Source organism: Panicum virgatum, chromosome 8K (assembly GCF_016808335.1).
Source record: "Panicum virgatum strain AP13 chromosome 8K, P.virgatum_v5, whole genome shotgun sequence".
Lineage (NCBI taxonomy): Eukaryota > Viridiplantae > Streptophyta > Magnoliopsida > Poales > Poaceae > Panicum > Panicum virgatum.
The window spans coordinates 27,932,269-27,940,902 of record NC_053143.1 but is presented as its reverse complement, the minus strand read 5'-3'; the positions used below and the strand labels follow the sequence as shown (position 1 = coordinate 27,940,902).

General features: G+C 44.4%; 2 protein-coding genes across 2 annotated transcripts; both read right to left on the bottom strand.

Annotated features, from left to right (window-relative positions):
- Nucleotides 1-6,204: 6,204 nt before the first annotated feature.
- Nucleotides 6,205-7,396, bottom strand: LOC120644333. The gene is made up of 2 exons (XM_039920940.1): nucleotides 7,109-7,396; nucleotides 6,205-7,037 (listed from the first exon to the last, which is right to left on the bottom strand). The coding sequence occupies exons 1-2, from the start codon at nucleotides 7,328-7,330 to the stop codon at nucleotides 6,468-6,470; spliced, it is 792 nt and encodes a 263-aa protein (XP_039776874.1). The 5' UTR covers nucleotides 7,331-7,396; the 3' UTR covers nucleotides 6,205-6,467.
- Nucleotides 7,183-8,083, bottom strand: LOC120644334. The gene is made up of 4 exons (XM_039920941.1): nucleotides 7,956-8,083; nucleotides 7,648-7,864; nucleotides 7,362-7,559; nucleotides 7,183-7,282 (listed from the first exon to the last, which is right to left on the bottom strand). The coding sequence occupies exons 2-3, from the start codon at nucleotides 7,822-7,824 to the stop codon at nucleotides 7,371-7,373; spliced, it is 366 nt and encodes a 121-aa protein (XP_039776875.1). The 5' UTR covers nucleotides 7,825-7,864; nucleotides 7,956-8,083; the 3' UTR covers nucleotides 7,183-7,282; nucleotides 7,362-7,370.
- Nucleotides 8,084-8,634: the final 551 nt, after the last annotated feature.

Here is an 8,634-nt window from a genome sequence, read left to right as displayed (position 1 = left end):
TTATAGTCACGGGGGAAGCTTGGACCCATTGACTGGGGACTGCATCTATGGACCAAACATCCAGCTAGCAGCCCAAAGACTACAGGAGGCCATACAAGCAGCGGCCGAGGGAACATTCCAGCCGGATAGAGAGAGGGACGAGTTGACTTACGCCCTTGGGAATCCAGAGCATTCGGGCCGCACAAGAGGCAAAGGCGTGGTTCCGTGGAAGTATGGGTTCAGGGATTACATTGAATCATATAGAAGCCGGCAAAGAAGAAAGAATGATGAGCGGGAGCACTTGCGAAGGCTAGAGGAACGGCTCATGTCACACGATCAAAGACTGGAGGAAGAGGTTCAACGCCAAGTGGCCATAGCAATGAGCCAGCAACAGCAAGCGCAAACGGTGCCTCCAGAGCCTAATGTTGCAGCCGATCATATGTCTCAGCGGAAAAGCAGTTGCGCTTCCATAGACGTCGCCGTCGAGCCAACGGGGATCCAGGCCGCAATTGAAGCGACGGCCCCGCAGCGATTTCCAGTGGATGACATCACCCAATGGACACCTTGTGACCTGCAGACTGCCATTAAGAACTTAATGTTCACTGTTGCGTACGGTACCGCCATGCCAACCCAACCAGGTGACGTGTACCACGGGCAGCAAAATTCAGCAGGATATACAAGAGTTGGCGTGGAGCAGGTGTGCCAGGGTTGTGAGACGCTCGAGCTTGATATTCCTGGAGGCGATGGGGAGAGGACACTAGCAGAAGCCATTCATGGCTATATCCTATGGGGTAAGCGCTACATTATCCTAAAGTCGGATGATCGAACACCAAGACCGGCATCTCAACATGCCTCTCCAAGGCCATCATATCCGCAAAACCCCCCAAGGGCAGCACTGTCTCAGCAACGTTCACCGGCAGATTCTTCATCACCATCATCTCATGCGCTGATGAACACTCAAGCGTCACCGTCGCCTCCATGGTCACCCCCTCCGCCGCCGGCAAAGAAGCAGAAACAGCCGCCGGCAAAGAAGGTAGCTGCACCGGCTAAGGAGCCTCCAAATAAGACGGAAAATAAGAAGAAAACCAAGGAGGCTCCTGTTAAACCCTGGGACATGAGCCTTGAAGAATGCGATCGGATAACTCAAGAAAGAGTTAAAGAGCACTTCAAGCCGAAGCCGAAGCCGGAGCCCGAGAAAGTGATAAATCCGGGTAATTTGAATTTTTTTAAGAGAATGTGCGAAGCAAATAAGAGAAAATTCATTCCGAGAGATCCCCTTCAGACTACGAACGCACAATTATTAAAACTACTGAGAAAAAGAAGAGACAATCAAAATCGTCGTCGTATGACGTTCCATAGCTCGGAGCCCAAAAGAAACAATCAATAGAGCCTCTCGTAGTGGGACAGACGACGCAACAATAAGACTTTGTTACATTTTTGAAAGAATCAAACCTGACGGCGGCTCAGATTGCAGGGGGAGAAGATATTCCAAAGGCCGATGGGGTCGTCAAATGGACGTATGAGCTGGGCAAATCTCTTGTACCCCCGAAGTAGTGTCCGTACTTCCAACGCAAATGTATAAGCTGCACCAGCACTACATGCATGCGATGGGCGATTGCATCTTCATGCAGGGCGCAAATATTAAAGATGACGATTTCTTAGGGGGGATGCCAATATATGGATAAACTGGGAAGAAATTTACCAACTATTCCATTAGGAGGACCTCGACATCTCTATGGTCGGTTTGTGGGTTCCGTTAGTATTTTACTCTCCTTACGTATTGTTTTGCATGATCTCAACATACTGATCCCTTGATTTATTCGGTATCATGTAGAATGGAGATACAAACTTGCTGGAGAAAGGGATACTCTCACCTCGGCTTCATCGACCCAATTACTTGTAATTGGAGGATTCTATGCGACACTTAGGATGAGCTATTCCTAAACTTGTTCAAGTACATAAGCGTTCATCACAACAAGCAAATGATATTGTTTCCTTACAACTTTGCGTGAGTGATTCCTTCCGTCTAACTCTTTCTATTCTGTAATCGAATTGTTTAAACCTTAACAACCAAGAACTGCCTCCGTATAATCTTGCAGTGCACACTGGGTCCTAATTGTCATAATTCCCGAGAAGAGCCTACTCGTAGTTATGGAGTCATTGAGGAGAAATCCAGAACAATACGAAAATATTCTTAACATGATGAAAAAGTAATTCTACCACTACTCCGTTGATGACCGATGATTTGAATCACTTTGTTACTTGACAATTCGCTAAAAATCATTCAGGCAAATTTGACAAGGAATTGAAGATCAAGACAGATTTTGCGGTACGCACTTGAATGATTCGTTGCACGATTCATTGGTTTTATTATATATTCATGTAAATACCTGATAATTTCTTCTCTCTTAAAGTGTATGAGGCAGAAACAAGACACTAATTTATGTGCATACTATGTATGCGAGAACATCCATGGTCTGGTAGGTCTTCCAAAGGCCTGGACAAATTGGGAGGAGGAAGTAAGTAAAAAATTTGTTAATATTTGAACTCGTATTTTAATTAGTCGAAATTAATTATCCCCTTTTTCCATAGGTCGAGGAGATGCGCGATAAACTCATACCGGAGGAAAAGATTATGGCGATTCAAGAACAATTGTCCGGATTTATTGTTGAGCAAGTCCTCGATCCAAAAGGCGAATTCTACTATGATGGACTATCTAATATTGACAATCGTAGCAAATATGATAATATACGCGTATATATGTAATTAAGAACGAATATACCTATGTAAATATATATATATGTGTGTGTATGTATTAAATTTCTATTTATGAGTATGTATGTATTATATATATAAGCACTCCAATAATATATATGTGTATATATATATTTATATAATATTGGTCCTAGACATTTTCATATGTAAAGGAATTCACATGTATAGATATGTGTATACGTATATATAAGTGAATTAATTTATATATGAGAACTATCTAGGACAAATATTATATACGTAACTATATATATATGTATATATTAGTGGAGATCATACACACTGAATTCCAATACATAAGTTTAATTGAAATGCAAAAGTATAATTGAAATAGAAAAAGAATTGAGAAAAGGAAAATAGGAAAAAAAGACCTTTTGTCCCGGTTGGTAACACCAACCGGGACAAAAGGGTGCGCCAGCCACGTGGCGCTGGCAGCACCTTACCAACCAGGACAAAAGGTAGCCTTTTGTCCCGGTTGCCAGACCCGGGACAAAAGGACCGCCTGACGTTCCCGGTTGGGAAACCGGGACAACAAGGGTTTCCCTACCGGGACAAATTAGCGTTTCTGTAGTAGTGGTATACCCATGGTCAGCTTTCCTAATCGTACACAGAAAGAAAAACATTCTACAAATGATGAGCACAGTTGATAAGGTCCTCCAATGTTCATATTGTATTTCCATTTTGCTGAACTCCATGCATAATAGCTGTCGATAGAGCAATATCTTGCAATATCTAAAACTTGGAATTCCCACCGTACATAACATGTCCCTGAAATTTTAAGGCACATCTTGTTAGTTCTAGATGTGAAAAGTGGCGTGCTATTTAATTATCATTTTCCAGTAAACGAAATGTAAATAACATTTAAAGGTGTGGCAGCATTTGTTACAGTTATGCGAAAAGGTAGGCAAATTTCTTAGGGAAACTGACGTGTACGTTTCATCAATAATGACAAATGTATTATTGAACCATTATCAGAGCCACCACACTATTCCCATTTCTCTAGAACATAGTTAAAAATTTTATGCACTATCAAGGTGAACACTATTTCAGAAAGATGAGTTAATCTGTTTAATGGACCTGTAGCAACCTATCAGAGCTCAGTTGGCTAACAGCGGCCTCACCTACAAAGGAGAAACCAGCAAATCAGCAGGATCCTCGATTTCTCCAGAAATGTTGATACTACAATATAAAACTTATATGCATCAATGGCTGGATAGAAAATAACTAGGTGTATGCCCGTGCGTTGCTACGGGTGAAATAAATTGTTTGCATAAATATAAATATGCATGGAGCCAAATTTTTAGCTTTTCGGCAGCTTGCTAGAGTGTGTAACATACATTTGATTCTTCATTTAAAAATTTTAAAAAGCTTGCTAGAGAGCACATGGTCTGGATGCTTTCGCTGCTGTCGTTCATGTGATTTAGCTACAGGAGATCTTGGCCGCATAGCTCTAGCAAGCTTTTTAAATGAGTTAAATAACCAATTTTTCTTTCAATTCTTCTACATAAGTTTGACTTTGCTCAAATACTTTTATAAGCTTGTCTCTCCTCAAATGCTTGGCTTGTTGATCAGTCCAACACACCTTAAAGTACTAAAGGTATGAGGAACCATTATTCTTAGACAAAAACAAAGTTAAACAAGGAAAAAAGTTGCTAGAATGTAAAATAAGAGAGAAAGGGGTAATAACAATGACACTTCGGACTTCTCGGTCACTACTAAAGAAAAAGAAAAAGGATACGAATTGAATAAGTAAATAATATGGTATTAGATTTATTGATAGATCAACTGAAAAAAGCATACCTTAGAAAAGGGCTATATACACGTACAATGCAAGCATATAAAGAAAGCACGTTCACTCAATCATACAATGTTTCAAACAAGAATATATCCAGATTCCTTCTACCTAGTAGGCCACTTGGACCAAACATGCATGCTTCTCTGCTGCTTATATCAGTAGATCAACTGAAAACACACAAGAGTTGCATGTATCCTGGATGCAAATAATGTCCTATGTGTAAAGAAAATAAAAACATAACAAAGCTAGGTGGGATTACAAAAAATTGATTTATTTACACAAATTCATCTTTCTTTTATTACCAAATAGTATTATCTTATTTTGCCCATCCAACTGCAACAGCACCAGAGCTGCCAAGGATGCCACCATGGCCCCTCATGCCTTCCCGATGACACAATATGATAACTTTTTTTGATCAACTGCCTCCATGATAACTTTTTTTCATCTTATTAAGTAATGCAATATGCCCAATTTTTGTTGATGCATATATAACTCTATCTATACCGGTTGTAGTTGAGGTATGTTTGGCATACGAAATTTTGGTTAAATAAACCTTATCATGGTAGAGATTAGCTGAACTTAATAACCCAAACAATTTTGTATGATCTGTACAAAGCTGGCATAGAGAATTTATTCACCACGCTCTAAATACCTGAGTTCCTAAATTTAGGCCCTATAACAGTAGAGGAAATCTGGAAGTGCGGGCCTGGTGCAGCGGTAGAGCCTACCGTCTGTAACCGGAAGGTCCCGGGTTCGAGCCCCAGCCTCTGTACATTTGTGTGGGTAAGGCTTGGGGCTTAAAAACAACTCTTCCCCAGACCGTGCACAGTGCGGGAAGCCTCACTACGGGAGACGCCCTCTTTGCCGTGTGCCAGGGGCACACGGTAAAGCCCCAAAAGCCCACGGCAAACCCTTTGCCGTGTGCCGCACACGGCAAAGCGCACACGGCAACCAGGCATCGGCAAAGCCGGCCTTTGTCGTGTGCTATATATCGGGCACATGGCAAAGGGTTTGCCTTGTGCCATTCTCGACCCACGGCAAAATAAAGTAGCCAGCCAGGAACGATGACGTGGCCAAATATTTGCCGTGTGCCCTGCAGACGTGGCACACAACAAAGTTCAAATCTTTGCCGTGTGCCATGGTTTTTGCACATGGCAAATATTGGCACCTTTGCCATGTGCCATGGTTTTTGCACACGGCAAAGGTGCCAGAACCAATTTTTTTTGTTTGATTATTACGTATATGGTACCCCAGAAAATCATATATATATCATAATGATTATTCCATGTATCCGAATAAGCATCACATGCATTTGATACACACATACAAATAAAGTCTTGTTTCGTTCATCGACAACCACAAGTACTGGTCGAGTTCATACAAGTTCATACAAATCAAGTTCAAACAAATCCATAAAAGTGGTACAAAGCAAGTCCATACAACATAACTCACGGGGCCGACGGCGGCGGCGGCGGTGGCGGGTGCTGCGGCCACATCGGCGGGGGCGGCCATGTAGGCGTCTGCGACCAACATGGCTGCTGCTGAATCCAAGCCACCCATTGAGGCGGTGGCCACACAAACTGCTGAGGCTGCTGAGTCTGCTGCACCGGAGGCAAGAAGTCAGGATTCACTGGCCCATCATTGGATGCTGCCGACTGATTCTGCACATAAGCGAATATATATTGAGTTACATAAGAATGAAACTACAAGCATTAGCCTAAGTTCTAAGTCATTGTAGATGTATCATAAGATATTATTTTTAAGTAAATCTAGGTTAATGCTAAGTCACTAAGACATTCCGAAACTCGATAGGAGTCAAAACCACTTATGGTAGGAGGAGTTTCTGCACGACGAACAAGTGGGGCCGGAGGGAATTGTGGAGGCGAAACACCCATCGCCGAGCCCAGGCTTTGCATAAATGTTAGAGCTTGATCCAATTTTTGCTGGATGTCGTCCCGCTCGGCCCTCCACCTCTCCTCTGCCGCCTCCTACCGTACTTGGAAGGCTGCTTCCATCTGGGCCTAAAGGATTTGATCCCAGGGTTAGAATTCAAAGCGAACATATGTAAAAACGGAGAAACGACAGATGAAACAAAAATAACCTTGACAGCCTCAATCTGAGTCTGTGTAGTGTCTAGCCATGGGCGTATGGCAGGGCTTGAGCTGGTACTCCTGGCTCGAATCTGCGAGAGAGTGGGAGTAGTCGCCGTGTCGACTAAGCTATCGCCAAACCAGTACCGTCCATGCTTCTTGCCTCCTCCCGCCCTCATGACGACTTCTCCATCAATGGGCTCATTGATCGCCTCAAACTCTGGCCCATGAACTTCTTGTGCCATCGAGGTGTACCCACTGAGGTGGCTGTGGACGCTTGCATTGCTGTACACTTCGGGCGGATCCTGCGGGTTGAAGGTGACATTGGACATCGCCTTTCCTTTGTGGGCCAAACAGTATGCCTGGACTTGGGAGCAAGGCACACCACCATGTGACGCCGACTGCGAAAAAAGGAAGATGATTAGAAATTATGCAGAATTGAGCGTTAGAATAAAGAAATTAATTCACATACATATCTAGCCGCGTACGCCTTGAGGTTACGGTTGCCCTGATGGTGCGATGCACCTGGCATCAGCAAACGCCGCTGTCGGGCAGCCTCGTGCATCTCCACCCACTCTTGCGAGCACCACCGGTCCACTATCATTTCCCAACACGGATAATCATTGGCAATCCACCACGGAGGCACCTGCACATCATCAATATCTAATACATTTAAGAAGAACAAATGGAGCATAGTTGATAACTCCTTAAGATTGAATCTTTACCCGCAAGTATTATTCCCGGGTAAGTCTGATGTCTCTCGCAGGTCCTTTGTAGATCCTCACTTTTTCGATCCTGGCCTTGTAGTCGACGACGGCCTGGATGCACGCCTCATAAAGCATATCCGCCACCAGCTTGTAACAAGCTCTGCTAGCCACCTGCATCGCCCTGGGCATCATTCCCTCCTCGCATCTGTAGAAATTCTGCACAAAAACGTGAACAAAGTCATTATTTCAAAACCCGGTGCAATGAATATGATGTATTCATAAATGTAGTTCCATGAGGACTTACCCATAATTCGTTCAACACCCGGTGCGCCTTGTTGTCAAATGCCCTGCCTTCCTCATCTGGTCCATCCGGTGCGGCGATGTAGTGCTCCCACGAAGAGGCTGGCTGACGTACCCCAGCAATATCCATGGCGCCTGGGTAGTGTCGCTTGCAGAGGAGGCCTAGGATGCCATTGGCCATGCGGTTGTGAGCAACACCTGGAACAACTATGTCAAAGTTCCTGCTCAAGTTATTGAGAGATAGTATTAGTGTCAATTGTGATTTTGAATATATCAAAAGGAAACATATTGAAATCTTGTAAACTTACTTACCTTTTCCCGTCAGGTCGGAGGACCGGTCGGTGCTCTAGAGGTATCGGACGATCCGGGAGCCTCGAGGGGCCTCGCTGCCAGACGGCAGGTACGCCCAAGTCCTCCTCCTCCTCGTCCGCCCCATCCTCCTCCTCCTGCTCCTGCTCCTGCTCCTGCTCCTGCTCCTGCTTGTGCTCCTGCTCCTGCTCGTGCTCGTGCTCCTCAGCACCGGGATCCTCCTCCTCCGCCACCTCCGCCTCGTCCTCCACAAGAGGAGCACCTCTCCTGCGCCTGCTCCTCCTCCCAGCCCTCCCTCCTGAAGCCGTGCCGGAGCCCTCAGCGGCGTCGCGCATCGACGAACCCGCTCCACTCCTCCGACTTCTCCTGCCTGTCCGTCGAGTCCTCTGGGAGGACTCACCTGCCTGGGTAGATGTGCCGCCCAATAGGTCTGTGAGTGACCTCATCAGACCTCTGCCGCGCCCCGCCATCGCCGAACAATCTCCTGAAATTAAAATGAGTAAATCAATCAGTAGATGTCATTAAAAATAGTACAATTAGTATATAAAGTAAGTACAATGACTAAAATAAACAAAAATAGTACAAAAAATTAAGTAGTATGGTTCTTACATGTATTAAAAATAGTCATCATGATCCGGATTAGCCGGATCATATGTCTCATCATCGCTATCACGTGTGTTGA

Bases quoted from the DNA above. Each gene is read 5' to 3' on its own strand.
- LOC120644333 (XM_039920940.1), bottom strand. From the start codon at position 7,330: ATGCTCCATTTGTTCTTCTTAAATGTATTAGATATTGATGATGTGCAG. The intron at 7,038-7,108 runs GTATGTGAATTA...CTTTTTTCGCAG, and splicing joins AGGCGTACGCGGCTAGATAT to TCGGCGTCACATGGTGGTGT.
- LOC120644334 (XM_039920941.1), bottom strand. From the start codon at position 7,824: ATGGCCAATGGCATCCTAGGCCTCCTCTGCAAGCGACACTACCCAGGC. The intron at 7,560-7,647 runs GTAAGTCCTCAT...GTTTTTGTGCAG, and splicing joins GGGTGTTGAACGAATTATGG to AATTTCTACAGATGCGAGGA.